The following is a 16,367-nucleotide window of genomic DNA, read 5'->3' on the forward strand; positions in this document are numbered from 1 at the left end:
TTAATGCATCACGGATTTTGTATATGTGGTGCCCTTTTTATTTTTTCGCCCCTGCCCCTCAGACAGCCTGAGGCCGCCACTGCACATACATACGATCCAAACACAGTGCTGACCTGCAAGACAGCAAGTTTGACAAGGAGGCTAATGTGGTGCCAAGTTGTGCAGGTATGAAGACCATAGAAAAATAGCAGCTAATTTCCCCAGCTGTGCACTCCTGTCAAGTTAAAAGGTGCTCGCTGAGAGGAGGAGGAGGAGGAGGAGAGAGGAAGAGGTAGGACTACGGATGACAAGGAGAGAGGACTCAGAGAGAGAAGAGAGAGAGGGAGAGGGAGAGGGAGAGAAGGAGCAGGCAATTACACCCAGCCCCTCTCCAACAGCCCAATTCCTCGCCTCCTTCAGGCCGAGCGGAGCAGCAGCACGAGCAATAGGATTTTAACTGAGGATAACGCGCATCAATAGGATCTGAGATTTCTCGAGGATTGGTCTCCAAAGACGGACGGAGGGAGGGAGAAAAAAAGGATACAGTATCGCAAAAGAAAGAGTTGTCATTACAGAGACAAGTGAATCGGAATCGGCTCTTTCCAACTACAGGACGTCTCCGGTTCGCACCTGTGCGTCGTGCATGTCCTCGCTCTCTGGGGATAAAAGTGCGTAAAATTTTCCCCCTTTTTACGCACGGTGACACGAGCCGAGCTGGAGAGACGCGGATACGGTCCTGGACGCACGATGCTGATCGGTAAGTGTAAAAACATCTTCAGCACTCCTCCGCTCCTCACCGGTGATGATGTGGCTGCGCTGACTGACTGGAGTAATCCTGATGATGAATTAATGACGGACAGCAGAAATATTAGTGGGCTCATGTGCACGTTAATGAAATGTTCTAGAAAATGTAAAATGATCTTTAAGTGTCTTATTCTATCACTTAAAACGCGTGAAGTATCTGTCATTATTAAGAGGAGCAAACGCGCTGAAAGTCGCTGTCAGGAATATGAGAAGTCCAGATGATTCTGGTGACATTAATGAAGTAATTAAGCGCTCAAAGAGTGTTTCTATGTTGGAATTTCGTGAGTAGCTTCGGTCATGTACTGTACTCGTTTACACGCCACTGTAGTGGTCACTGTTATGGCAGGAAAATTGAAACTGTATCGATCAAGTTCTACGGAGCTCAAAATATAGATCCTGTGCATCCTGACTGGTTCGGAGTTACGCACACCTCAGCCTCCTTATTCCTCTCCATCCGCGTAGCTCCAAGTTTATTTATTGTCATTATTTATTCTGATATTGGAGGGAAATAAGGCACACTGCTTTTTTAGAATAATAATGATAATAATGTTCTTTCCCCTCCTCTTCTCAGAAGTGGGAAAGTGCGAAAAGAGGGTTTGAATATCTGAGGCCTCCAGAAATCTGACATCTAATATCAGTCTGTCAACAGTAATAAATGAAAATTAACGATCACCTCCTACATTTTCCTTGGAGATTGATTGTGCTGGAATTATTGGCTATTTGTAAAGCAGAATTGATTTGGCACAGCATGCGAAACGGGGTTATGGGAGGTTATGCGCATCTGCACTGATTTTTTTTTCTTGGAATATTTTTTATTATTATTAAGCATATTTGCTTATAGAGTCAGACAGGCATATAAAATAATCAATAAACAATTATTTTCACATTTTCCTGAGAGACTTCAGACAATTAATTTGCTTTATTAATAAAATTGATCACCTTGCCTTGGCTTATGACAGTAGTGAGGTTTAGAACGAATTTGTCATTTTTAACTCAAGGAAAAAAAATATTCTTGAGTAGCTGGTAGTGATTTTGGCCCACCAAATCCAGATTAGAGAACTTAATTTGTATAATGAACTCCATCTTGTCTCTGATTACAAGAGAGAATGAAGGTGCACATTTCTTTTGTGTGAGGGATGGACCTGAGCCGCCGTGCTCCTGCTGCTTAACCTGAAACGCTGATTTATAACCAATCATCTCTTCCTTTTTCCTGCCAAAATAAAACTATTCTTACATGTCAGCGTTTCTCGAGGTGCACTGGGCTCCTCTTTCCATTTCAGAGATGAAGAAATAGAAGTGTGTGGAAGCGAAAAGGATGAGATTATTACAAGGAACCAAAGGAAAAACGCTGATAGTCTTGTTTACTGATGTGGATGTAATGATTGTGCACACTCCCACATACTCCGGGCCTCTGGATGTGATGGATCCTGCTGTATTGAGATTGTGGGGTGCTTTGAGATCTCTGTGCTCTTAAAATGGCTTCAGTGCACGGGCCAATGACTCATGCAAATGGATGCCACATTAGCGTTTCTCCAGATATTTACTTCTCCTCCCCAAACGCCACCTTCTTATCCTTCCACCAGTGACGAAGGATGCACATGGGGCGCCAGAGGCTTCAGCGTTGAGGTGTTTGACTGAAATGTTGTCTTCTTCCTCCCTCTCATGTCAGTCCCTGTCGTCCTTTTAGTCAGCTCATAAAAGAGAAGCAGGAGCCCTAACTACTCAGGCCTCTGTCTTGTGCTCATTTCACCTCCGCCATTATGTTGCCTTAAAAGCTGCTTGGTGGGTCACGGGGGAGCTCTGTGGCTGCATCGGCGTCTTCTCAGCACCACATAACAGCGGTTACTTGACGACGGCCATGATTATTCACTTTCTGAGAGGCAGGGGTCTGTTGCCAAGAGGAGTTGATGAGGGGGAAAAGAGCTAGCGGGGAGGGGGGCTCGACCTTGTCTCACTTCACCCATCCATCCACGACCCCCCGCCGTCCCCCCAGGCAGGGGACAGGTTGCGGGGCTGTGGGAGGGCTGATTATAGGCCTGCCTCTCTGGGAGTGGGTGCCATTCTTCCTCTTCCACTCCTTTTTTATCTGCAGGATCTGAGGTGGGGGTGTGTGGGAATGCATGGGAAGCAGGGCTAATCTGCGCTAAACAGGGTCCCAAGCTTGATCAGGGCTAATTACATGGGGTTAGGGTTACAGCCTGTGACCACAGAGTGGGGGCCGGCCACACCCTGAAAGCAGGGCTGTGAGAGACAGATGGAAAATTAGTAGACTGGCAACGAAAAGCAGGTGTGTTTCTGAGTAGGACAAGCACATGAATTTAGCCAAATCAATTAATCTTTTACAATATATTTATTCAAGTAAATTAAGCTTAAAATGTCTAGTTTTTATTTTCAGAACACTTTAGAAGTTATAAACATGAGCAGGCACGTAATCTCAATGAACTCAAAATTTTAATTAATACATCATGCTGGATATATTCGCAGAAGCACAGGAGGTTATGATTGATGAGCTAATTGTGTTTGACCTTTGACTCTGTTCATAGTGAACACCACCGAAATTATACATGAGGGGTACCTGGCAGAAGATGTAAGGCAACCTGGAGAATAGAAAAAAAGAGGGAGCTGAAATGGCCAGAATTGACAAAAAAGCTTTACAAACTCATTACATAACTCTTTACAAACTCTTGAAATCCTTCATTTTTTATAGTTTTAAGAAAACAAATTAATGAAAATTTGCTGTGTGACTCTAATACACTTTAAGGAGTGTCATGGGGTTTTTTTTGTTTTCACAATAATGGAAACCATAATGAGGGTTGAATTCAGTTTCAGCTCCCGCACACTTAAAATTTAATAAATTCACTGGGAGCAGTTTCACATGTTGTCTTTGTGCCAATGCTGGAACAAAGTAGCTCCAACAGGAGCAGCTGCAGCTCTAAGTTCTTCGTGTGAAATGATGAACTGACTCTTCAGACTGAGAAAGTCTAAAAGGAAATCAAATTTGTATGTAGTTGTCATCAGTGTGTCTGAAGAATTGTCAGGTCAACTTAATCAGTCCCTCCAGGGTTTTGCAAATTTTTTTATGGATTGTTACAGCCTTAAATGCCTCACATAACAGCTGCTTATCTAAAACATTGTGACGCATGTTGCAATGTTTTTGGTGTTTTTGGCAATGAAATTGTGGAAGTAAGTGGAAATTTCAAAAAGAATGTTGTTGTTTTGGGGTTTTTTGTGTGCACAGCATTAAAAAAATCAAAGGCAACTTGTTCCAGTGAGAATAAAAGAGCACTCTGAGTGTTCCAGGTAACCTCACTAAAAAGGCTCAGGATTACTAAAAGAAATCTAGCAAAAATATGCTTTATTTATAAATAAAGAAGAGCACTTGGGATGGATTCCACAGAGAAATAAAAAATCTTTTTGGTGCTCAAATTCACTCAAAACACCCAACACACAACAATAAATATAAAAGTGCACAGAACATTGATAAATGTTCACAAATTGTGTTCTTTTCAGAACCTGTGGCAAAATTTGAAAAAATAAAAATACAAAAAGTAGCGAATAATAAAACATTGAGTCAGTTCATTGAGACATACATGGGTGATGTTATTGTTGTGAACTGCAGTGATTGGTGGAACACACAGGAAGCCACAATGATTCGTTAACTAGGCGGAAGTTGCAGTGATTGGACAAAATTGGTCAAAATTGGTCAGCGATTGGTCGAATTTGCCTTAACTTCCATGAGGGACTGATTAATATCTTGAGTGTATTGAAGTACAACTGGATTAATATCAAGTTTCGTTCACTAGAAATCATTACAAAATTACCACAAATTGCCTTTTCAAATTCAGTCAGCTTAAAATTTTAAGGAAGACCTGACTCTAACTTTTCTGAAGTTGAATTTCAGAGTTCAATCATAGGATACACCCACATTCTGTAGTCCAGCAGGCTGTCCTTGACCTTGGGACGTCTGTGTCCACTTTCTTTTGGTTCCACTTTTAATGTGTAGCAGCTGGAGGGGTTCCCAGGCAGAACAGGTCTGTTTGAAGTGGCTGTGCAGGTGGAGGGGACGTAAATTGGGGGTTAATTAAAAAGGCGGCACTGATGGACGGAGGGCTTTGGTCCATTTCCCACCAACTTGAACCAACAGATGAACGAGCTCTTCCTCAAGTGTGTGGCGTGTTTTCCTTCGGTCTGTTTAGTTAAAGCGGCTTCTGTCTGGACTGACTGACTGTGTGTTTGGGTGTCTGTGTGTGTGTATGTGTGTGTGCACATGCATGCAAAAGCAAAGTGTGAGTGGGGCAATGAGACATTATGATGGATGGATTTCCTGAGCCTCCTGTCTCTTTGTTCATCCCTCGTGGGCCAGAGGGATGAAGGTGGCAGCTCTCCAGCTCCTGCTCAACCCATCTCTTTCTCTCTCTCTCTCTCTGTCACACACACACACACACACACACACACACACACACACACACACAGCAGAGACAAATAACCCACTGATCTATTAGCTCAACAAACACCTCACCTCAAATGACAAAGCTGTAGTCAAGTTGACTTTTTTATTTTTCATTACCTCAGCTTCTATTAGTCTGTGTCATCTCTGTAAAGACTCCTGAGAGAATGAGAGGAATGTCTAGTGCCACCACAAACTGTATAATACATTATTTCATATTTATTGTTTCTCATCCTGCTGCATTTTATATGCTGTCCCTCTGGTGTAAAGTTCCATCCCACTTTTATGCACTCGTCGATGTATGTGTGTGGCTCTTTTTCACTTTAATGTGCCAGTCAGCCATTGCTTCCAGGTAACAGGAACAATGGGACGTGTCATCGCTCCAAAACTCTTTTTCTTTCCGTGTTTTTTTTTTTTTTTTTTTTTTTTAGCCTCTCTGTAGTCACTATTCTTGATCTTGTTTTATCTTTCCCAGTAGAGCTCGGTCCAGGAGGTGATGGGATGTTTAAAGGAGGATTCTGTTGCTGTGTATCGTCAACACTCTTGATGTTCAGCGCTTTTCAGGAGCCGTTTTGTGATGAAGTGCTGGTGTTCGAACATGAGTCACACCTTCTACTCATAATACAGTGTGTCTTATTGCAGCACACACTCTGGTCCTTTCAGGCTGTTGAAATAAGAATGTCTGACTCTTCTCTGCTGGATTTCACTCTGCATGTTGTTAACTTCCATGCACATTACAATCTGATATTCATGGTTGTTTTATCCATTAACATGTTGGTTTATGCTGTTTTTTTAGAACGTGACTGATATTTAAGGGAGCGCAAGGTGCAATATGTCATTCGGCTTTATTATTCTGTACATTATGACATAATACATGTGTAACACTAGTCAGTAATGGCTTTAGACTAGAGGATGGAGAAACATGTCAACATTTAGAAAAAATAGTGACTGAGGACAATGAGGCAGACAGGATGCATGTCAGTTATTGTTCGGATGCCTCAAAACAAACTTTTCTCACCACCTTCCCAGAATTCACAAGGTGGAGCGCTAAAATCGTTCCAGCAGCCACACTGACAAGACTGCCTGCAGATGTGTCTGCAGACGTCTTTTATTTATCGGCCACATGAGCACAGGCATCAGCTGATGCAGATTATCTCAAGATTCACCAAAATCTATAATTTGATTAGACTTTTGATTTTAAGGGCATGATTTAATTATTCAATTTAAACATTTTTTAATGCTGAGGTGTATGCTATTTTTAGACTACCGAGTCTTGATTCGTAAAAATCAACAGATCATTGTTTTTAGTCCTGACCGCTGTCGTGTACAATTTCAAATTCTTCTTTAAAGAGAATCTAAAAAGAGCCTATCCTACGTGTGATATAGCAGCTGGTAACATATGTTATGTCGTCTTTGAAGTGTTTTTCTTTGGACACTCGCTGGATGGAGGAAAAAAAAAAACACTTGCAATTCTGATTCCAATTCAATTTCAATTTAAAATTGAATTTGTAGCACCCCTACAGCCGGCCAGTTAATCAAGCTGCTTGGTCTATCACTAAGCACAGCGCACAACTGTCAGACTTGAGTGAGAAATGTAGTTGTCACATTTTGGCAACAAAGAAGGATGTGTGGAATAGAAAAGATTTTTTTTTTTTGGTTCTTCTGCATCGATTTTGATATTTTTTATTTTTTTCTCCTTATTGTGAGTCTGGGATTGTTAAAGGAGTACAATGCGGAGTCAGTGGAATACTCAAAGACCTTGATGTGGTTACAAAACAGGGACCAACACTAACACAGACATTTTCTGCTTATGTTGTATTCATTCCTTTGTTTTGTGTGTCAGAGTTTTATTCCCGCTAGGGTTGCAAATTTTGTGCATTTTTAAATGTTTAAAGTTTCCTTATTCAACAAAGGCCTCCACAATAACTGCCATTTCTAGATGATCAGTTAATTATCATTTAATACATTTATAATTGGTTAAATTCTTAACAGCGATTAATTGATTAACATCCTTAATTCCTGCATATATTTGGTTCCTTTCTCTTTTTCTCTACCAAACTCCACTGTTGCCGACATCTACGATTTTCCGGCTAGACGCAGAAATACCTCATAAATCAAAGTGAAATCATTGTGTATTTGTTCATGTGTTAGAGAGTAAAGAGTGGGTTTTTTGTGCGTGAATCGTTTGAAAAGGAGTTGAGGAGCGGGATGAATTGGTGGGACTGTGGACCAGTCTACATGGAGCTGCAGGCGCCTTTCAGACAGGTCAAAGTTCAGCAGAGAGCGGAGGTCACAGGTCAATGAAGTTCCTGACACATTACCTCGTCCATGTGGCCCCTGCAGAGACCTTTTGCTTTGCATACACACACACACACTTGTATGCTCTTTATAGTGAAGTCTATTAATATGTAAGTGTGTGATTTGTGTTGCGACAGAAAACCCCGTGTCTGCTTTTGCACGAACGGCGTTTGCATGCTTGGTTTGTACGTGCCCCTTCATGGCCTCGGGGCCCCCCTGTGGGGAAAATGCCCTTGTGTGAGTGACAGTTCAAGTTATTCCACTGAAGTGACAGCGTGGGTTTGATTGGCCCGCCTGCTGAAGTGATGGCTTCTGGATGCTGAGAGCCGTAGGCATATGTGAGGCCCAGCGGGAGCTCTGACAACATGAGAAATGGTCCCTCACTGCACTCGGCACCAAAACCTCACCACTTAGCCTCTCGTTCCCTGGGTGCTAAGGCTAAAGATGGAGGCCATGAAGGGAAGCAACAACACATCACTGCATGTGTGTGTTTGTGCGTGTGTTTTTTTTTTTCTTCCTGTGCTTGTGAATTAATCAGTCTTCAGCAGCTTTCAACTGAAGTGGGCGACTAGTCCTCCTCTTGATGCTTTGACCTTGACTTAAATGAGCGAGAGAAGAGTTAAAGGCCTTTAAGAGTGTCAGGCTGAAGGATGAGAAGAAACACATAAAGAAAAGAGGGGGAGAGCTGGAAACTGAGATGGGTGAAGAAACAAATTGAAACATAAAGGGAATGTAACCAGAAAAGGAGACCTCCCTCTTATTCTCTCCTGCGCCTCTCAGTTCTCGCTCTGTCTCAAGTGCATTTCTAAGTCATCAGACCAGACTGTCTATATAACCACCCCGGCTCTCCGGGAAGCTCGAGGATCAGCAGCCGAGAAAGTAACAAAGGCCATCGATTTTACAGTCAGCTCTAGCCATCAGAACCTGGTGCCCTGACCACCGATCGGCAATACTCCAGGGTCCAATGCGCATAATAGAGTGCAGCTAGTGTGTAAACGGCGGTAAGTGTAAACAGAAGACGCGGTGATCCAGCTCTAATGGCTGTCTTTGCTCCAGCTCTTTGTTAGCCGTCAGGATACTGACCTCCGTCTGTACTGCACACCATCTCATGAGCGTTTAACAGCCCACCGCTTGCTGGATTAATTACAGTGGCTGAGAATTAATGTACAATCCTTGTACCAAATGCACACAAGCACAGATTATAAATGCAGTGAAGAGTGTATGCACACACGAAACACAAAGAAAGCCATAATGTGAACTAAAGAGCTGCCCTACTGCCAGAAAATCTCTCAAAAATCCCCATGTGTTTTAAAGGAGTAATACATAAATTTTTGCACATCCAAAAATGAGTGAGTTGGAGCCACAGGTGGTATATTAAAATGAATCATTCCCCCAACCCCCTCCTCCTCAGCCTCGAGGAAGCTCAGGCAGGCTGCAGGAACATTGTAACTGTGACTGTGAGCTGATCAGCTGAAAACAAAAGCCCACTGCTCTGAAAATGCACAGTTAAGTGACTGCCTGTCTCACTGCCTGCCAGACTCCATTAACATTTTGCTCAATTTAACCATTATAAACATCTACTCCTTCTAAAAGATTATTAATGATTTCTTACAACTCATAACAGACACTGACTCATTTTGTGATCATTCTGCATTAATTTTAACTATAATTAACATGAAACGGGCAAACAGTAATACAACTTTCAGATCAGAATAGAGATTTCAAAGGACACCACAGCTGTAGAGATGTTGTCTGTATTTCAACTTAGCATGTTTCATATATATCATATCACATATTATATACAACATATCATGGTGATTTTATGATTTATTACAGTAAATATATTACAGATTTCACCTTTAAACAAACAAACAAAAAATCTCAGTTGTTACTGTTTTTTGACACCGTTGTTTTACATCAGTAATGTTTGTGAATAGCATTTTTAAAAAATCCCCCAACTCTTAAATGATAAATGTGACTAAACTCCACATTTATGTGGTCAAAAAATTAAGGGTTGTCGTTTTTAAGAATGTATAATTAAATGGCAAAATGCAATCACAATGCATAAATTATAGCATACATTTGCTGAAGACCCACAAACACGCACAAAAAGTAGATTGCTGCAAATTGCTGAATTGCTCTGCCTTAACAACAAATGAATATACATGTACATAAATCAATTGGCGAAATGCAATTACCAAAACATATGGTTTGCATTTTCTGTGCACACACACACACAAGCAATCCCCAATATAAATAGTAAGCATTTTCTGCACACACTCACACAGGGACGCGTACAAAATGGCAGAGCTCATCTACACACTCTGCCTATTTATGATACACATAAATCAAATGCGAAACAACAAACACAAATGCATTTTTGGTCACACACACACACACACACACACACACACACACACACATTTAAATGCAATCAATGCTATGAATGTGTTGCATAATCGGCCTGCAGTGAGTACACACAAACAGCGTATGAATATACATAAATGAGTTGATAAACTGCAGTTGCAACTACATAAATACAGTGGGTGTTTTTGGGCGAGCAAAACATAATTATATATAAAACATGTAGAATATGTACAAGCTCGCAGTACATAAATACATCTCAAGTCATCTAAAGCCGGCTGTTTAGTTCAGCTGTCTCACTTCTCCGTGTTGATATTTTGCACTACAAAGGTGTCTGTGTGTGTGTGTGTGTGTGTGTGTGTGTTGTTGCTGAGTGTGTGTGTTGGCTTGTATCTCTAACAGAAATTGGCATTCTCGCTTCTTTTCGTCAGTGCTGAGCCGCTGTGGAGAGAGCCTGACTGGGAATGATCAGCTCTAATGATTTTATGAGAGTCTACATGATTAATGTTGGCACAGCAGTGTGTTTGTGAACAAACCTCTCTCTCCCGGCTCTTCATCCCCTCCCACGCCACCCTTCCTCCCCCATCTCAGAGGGACTCGGAGGGAATATCCAGTCGCAGTGTGTGCTGATTTCTGTGGCGCTAGCTGCCGTTCGCCACATTAGTGTGTGACAATGGGTCTCTTTGAAGTGGGTTATTCTAGCGCGGCTCACAGCCCAGCGCACTGGAGAAAGATGTGCCAGCTCGCTGTGCAGACAGGGCCAGCTCCGAGCATGGGGATAGACAGGAGGCAGAGACGCACACGTGCACGCCCGCACAGACAAAATACCGGGGTCAACACAATAGCTTTCACACCCACATCCTCTAAATACGCTTTATATAAGCACTTCCATCGCAGACAAAAGCCACGAACTCCTCCTCTGTACGCACGCATCTGCCTCAAAGCACAACACAGCGCCAAATAGGAGGCAGCGCCGTCCTCCCATCACTTCATCAACAATCCACCCATCTATCATCCACCCGTCCGTCCATCCTCTCCCTCTCTGTTTTCTCCGTCCTCCTCTGTTCCCTCTGTAGGCCCAGTCCAATCTGAAAGCTTAGTTGAGCTCCGTCTCTCTCGGCTTATCTCCAAAAGCTGCCTCTTTCATTTGAGTAAATGCCTTCATTCCCAGCTCCTCTATGAGGAAGCTGATAAGGGATGTCTTTTATCCACGGCAGATAGGCTTTTTCCCCCCCAGCCCAGTGTGGGTGCTTGTGTGTATTTATACGCCTGCACAGCATATGCAAAATTAAGAGCGAGAGATTGTATTTGTGTGACATTATATGTTCTCTTAATGTGCTGTTAATGATATATGTATACGTCGCTCATTCTTGAGAAACATATACTGGCCATACTGCCCAGAGCCACTGACAACTGTCGCTTACATTTTCAAATTCTGTCTTTAACTGGTTATGAAACCGTCTCAATTTAATACTGATGTCTCTGACCTACATAAGTTAACAAGACCATCAGAGAGAAGATTGGTTATTTCAATATGGTTATTCTTAATGGCTGCCACTGGGTCGGATTCTTGTAGAGATCAAATGACTGGAGCCTGTGTGTACATTTTTCCAAGGAAAGATACAGTGAGCGGTATGCTAGGCAGGTATAAAGAAGCAAGAGGAGATTTTTATTCAGAGAACTTAATTTTTGACGTTATATTTTGCGGTTATCACGGTGGAAACACTACAGCTTTTGTCCACAGGAGCCTCCAAAATCAACAAAATATGAAAGTTGCTTGTAGTCAGTCCAGATAGATGTTAGACTGGGGAATAGTTTTTACTGTACATCACCTGTATGCTGATACACTGTGATTTTTCTGTATGTTGTACAGTAATTCCTAAACAGTCTTGGGCTGACAGGGTGTTAGTTAGTGTTAATGTGTTAGTGTGATTTAACGTTGCGTCATCTTTAAAGTGGGATTTTTTTTCTTCGAACATGTGCTGGTGGGGGTAAAGAGAGGGGAGGAGTACTATGAGAATCACAGATTTTGCTTTTTCAATTCGATTATTGAAATTAAAAGCCCTGTATGTATGCACTGTTGTGGGACTTGTGTGAATACTGTTTTTACATCTGAGAATGATTCTACTGTGTAAATATGCAGCACATCATGTTTTATCCTCTCATGCTGCTTATCATTCAAATGTGACATTTCTATGATTACACATAATCACACAAGACTGCTGCAGCATTGCAGGTGTCTCTGATAGGAAGTGATTGGGACCAGCTAATCATCGCGGTGCCTCACTCACATGCGTGTTTGTGCCTGTATGTGTTCAAGAGGAGGCTGTCTAATGAATTGATTAGGGCTGCAGCGTGGATCTGTTGCTGGGCATCGAGAGATATGTTTTGTGTGTGTTTGACTCATCCTAATCCGCTGCCAAATGCTGCACTTCTACTCCGCTCCAGCACAACAAATATCTTGATCGGCCCAAATGTCACAGCGTCATTAAAGAGAGTCTAAAGTGTTCAGAATGAGACTCGAGGCCGAAGTCTGCTCTTGACCATCTCAACTTTTGTATTTTATTATCCATTTCATATTTGTAGTTAACACTAGCTCTCTGAGGCTGGGTTGCACTGACAACGATTCATTCATTCATTCATTTAATTTTTCTTGCAGCAAACATTTAAACTAGCTTAAAATAAAGGAGGATTAGATTTGAACCTCTCTTTAAACATGAGCTTAGTTTTTACTCTAAACCTAGATTAAATTCAATTCTGTTTAAAATTTAAAATGGGTTCCAGTCTTAATAATACTACAGGAGTTTTAACTTTTAAAATGGCTGCCTTTTTAAGAAAAGCAAAGCAAAATGTTTCTGTGATGAGTCATTATGAGTAGCCTAACTCGGTCAGCCAACTTTTTAGCCAGCTAGCAAACAATGTAAAATCTTGCTCAGGACTACAGAGTTAGTGGTTCCCCCCTCTTTTATAAATTATTAATGGATTTTATTGACTTTAATTGATGTAAGCCAGCATCTTTACATTGATCAATTCAATTTACATCAATAAACTTTGATTTACTAAACCTAGATTAGTTTTTAATTATGCACCAGAGCTCTGCTTAATTTTAAATCTGTATTTGCTCATTTTAAACCTTGTTTTGCTGAATTCTGATTAGAACTAATCTTAGATGAAATAGTCTTTGTTGGTGCAACCAGTCTACATGTCTCTGGTGCTTCAGTATGTCTCTGAGCACAGTCCCAGTGGGCACGTCCCGCTGCGTGTTGGACATTGCGTTACGGGAGCACAGAGTGGTACAGCAGGTGGTAGTAATGGTGTTACGCTGCTTGTCTCTGACCTGGGTGAAAATCGCTCTTCCTGTAGTAGTCCGGGGGCAGAGGAGCTGCCTCAGCTCTCTTTTAGCCTCTGTGGGAGACACAGCTTGTCCTCTCAGATCTGCATTTTGCCAAAATCGCTCCTGCCCTCCCCCCAAGCACACTGCAGTCGGCTCTCTCAGGGGACATATGAATAAAATTTGTAAAGCTATTGGAGCCAGCGGAGGAAAAATACTCCTCACTGCTCCCCGCGGAGCGCCGACCTCATCGACTCTGGTTTGTTTGCTTGAGGCCAACGATTGTGTTCAGGCTGATCTTAGCGAGTGTGGAGTCAATGACAATGATGCATTAGCAGCTCTGCATCTATTAAAGCTGCTTGCTGTGGTTGAAGCCAGACAACGACTTTGAAGGGATTTATCTAGCCGCTTACCAAAGAGAGGTGATTGAATTCATTTGCTTACTAATGAGGAGGGATCGCGAATTGTACACCTCCCCAGCTACACTTCCACCTGTTAAAACCATTTGCTCATTACTGCAATCAAATCCAACGTTTGTTCTCCATTACAATCAAACCCCTTTTTGTCACCTCATCAGACACCTTTTGTGCCTTTGTGGTGCTCAAAACCATTTCACATGTGCTAGTTTTGTTGTTTTTTCTAAGGGCGGGAGCTGCCTTTTGGAATTTGTGGCTTGTGCCAGTGTGTCTGTGCCACCTCTAAGCGGTTGCACATTGTTTGCAAAGAATAAAGAGTGAATTAGGGTCATATTTTTCCAACTCAAAGCCAGTTTAAATAATTTGTTGAGGTGTTTTTTTTTATTATTTTGCGTGATCCTATACGAACCACTCAAGTGTAATCAAGTCCAATCAAATGACTGTGTCGGCTCTCGCTCCCTTTCTCTCAGTCAATCAACAAAATTGATTTTATTAGAGGTAATTGTTCCCTGTTTGATGTTCATGATGTCTTGATTAGTCCTATTCTCTGGAGCGTTGTTGTGGAGAGTATGCTCTCCTGCTGTTGTTAAGACCAGATTAACGCTAAATCCTCTTTGTCTCAGCAGACAGCAGCAGACAGGGGGTTAGCCGAGGCCCGCCACAGTCAGACGGGGTTACAGTATGTTAGCCAAAGGTCAATAAAGCTCCAGATACACCAGAGTTATGTCAACTGTTTAGAGAGGGCATCCCCAGATGCTGCCTTTATAAATATGGAATGGTCCTGATCATGTTAGGACTGAGATAACAATTAAATTTAACCCAGCCCACACTGTACCACCCACAGCTGAATGTTATATCTGTAACATTCAGCTGCAACATAATATATGTGCTGTAATAAATCATGAAATGACCCCCGTATATCATCAGAAATATTTGCTTCTCTGTCAACAGTGCTACAGCTGCAGTGTCCTCCTTTAAAATGTTTGTTTTGTCCTATAACTTATTATGGTATTGTTTGCCTATTTCATATTTATTAGAGTTCACATTAATGCCGAATGTTTCCTGAATGTCTGAAGTGTCTGTTTATGAGTTATAAGAAATCACTGATGATTTAGATGTTTATAAATTGTTAAATTGAGCAAAATGTAAATAGAGTCTGGCATGTAGACAGGTAGTCACTGAACTCAAACTCTAGAGTGTGTATTTTCAGAGCAGTGGGCCTTTATTATCAGGATAACAGGCTTAATTTTACATTAACAGACAACTGACAATATAAACAGCTGATCAGCTTATAGTGTAGGACTCATTGTCACTTATTATTGTCAATTTACAGTGGAGAGGAGGGGCGAGGGGAAACTACTCGCTTCAACAATGGATCGTTTATTAAGACTTCAACTTATTTAACATACAGTCTTTGGACATGCAGTTGCTACATGCGGCTCCATAAATATTGGAGCCAAACAAACAAGCTTGATCAAAGATGCAGTATATTGCCTCTAAGGTTTAAATTTGCTGTAGTGCTTTTATTAAAAACATTTTTCATACACGTAAATTAACAAAGAAAGATGATGAAAGAATATGTATTTACACTATAAATGTAACCTTAATGATTACATTGTAATTTCAAACACATTAAATTAGATCTACATTGAATTAAATAATGATGATATAATGACCATTAAAACATTTTGCAGTCTTGCCAATAGAAATGAGCACAGGTATAGTTTCCAAAACCGAAGACGAGTCTCAAAAACTGTGTGACAGTGGCTGAATGGTCATAATGGATACTGACAATCTCCCTCTGAGCATCATGTAATAGAATTAATAGATTTGTCTCTAATCTAAGATCACATATAACAGTAGTATTATGATCAAGACTACTTAAAAACATTACTTTTTGGCTTACTTGATATACTATTGATATTAAAAGTCTTAAAGCCCTTTGTAATCACCGACATTTTGATTACTAACTTTAATTTAATTGCAGATGTTTTCCTCAGTTAATGTAATGGATTACAATTGCATTTATTTTGTAATTTAACTACATGAAACTAGTTACATGTCAGCAGTTACTCCCCAGCACTGACAGTATCCTATTAGATATTGGTGTGAAATCTTGTCATAACATTTGTCATGACATTTGTGCCAAGTTAGCAGAAATTCCCTCAAGGCGTTCTTGAGATATCACGTTCATAATAACGCGGTGTGCTCTTGGCCGCAGCTGTTGCCGACGTGGAGGGATGGAAAAAGGTTTTACAAAGTTTTTTTAAAAGTTGTTGATCACAGAGGTCCTTCAGCATACAGTCATGAATGTGCCCCTCAGAAAGTAGCCTGATCGGTCCAGTAGTACGCAGGATTAGCTGCAGACAAGCTTCTGCCTCCAGGAGATAATTAACTTCAAATAAATGTGACGTACAGTATGTTTATATTAAGCTCATGACAAAAAAAAAATCTCAGTGTAGTGTTTGACAAATGAACAGCTCCTTATTACACACAGAGCACAGTGAAGTAGTAATGTTACAGAGTGCCACAATAAAATCCTGTTCCAGATTATTTAAGTCGATCTGGGAGGAAAAGTTTCTTTCTGCAGCCAAAACTGTGACTCTCATGCTGGTCTGAGTGGTAGAAACATGAGATTCATGCAGTTCCAACAGCAGCAGTCCAAGTCTTACCACAGGCAGGCTGTGAAGAAGTCTGTTAAATCAAGATTTCACATGATGAGGGCTTA

The 16,367-nt window shown here is 41.3% G+C and overlaps 1 protein-coding gene across 3 annotated transcripts in view; it reads left to right on the forward strand.

Annotated features, from left to right (window-relative positions):
* Window positions 1-16,367, forward strand: part of znf385c (zinc finger protein 385C) — a 188,179-nt gene that overhangs the window by 118,029 nt on the left and 53,783 nt on the right. Inside the window, exon 1 of one of the 3 annotated variants that reach the window (XM_084744381.1) lies at window positions 314-736. The exons of the other annotated variants lie outside the window; for them this stretch is intronic. Within the exon in view, the coding sequence (XP_084600507.1) occupies window positions 727-736 (10 nt within the window). The 5' untranslated portion in view covers window positions 314-726. Of the gene's footprint in view, window positions 1-313; window positions 737-16,367 lie in introns of those variants that run through there. 3 annotated transcript variants of the gene reach the window in all.

This window comes from Lutjanus erythropterus, chromosome 19 (assembly GCF_056507025.1).
Source record: "Lutjanus erythropterus isolate fLutEry1 chromosome 19, fLutEry1.hap2, whole genome shotgun sequence".
Lineage (NCBI taxonomy): Eukaryota > Metazoa > Chordata > Actinopteri > Lutjaniformes > Lutjanidae > Lutjanus > Lutjanus erythropterus.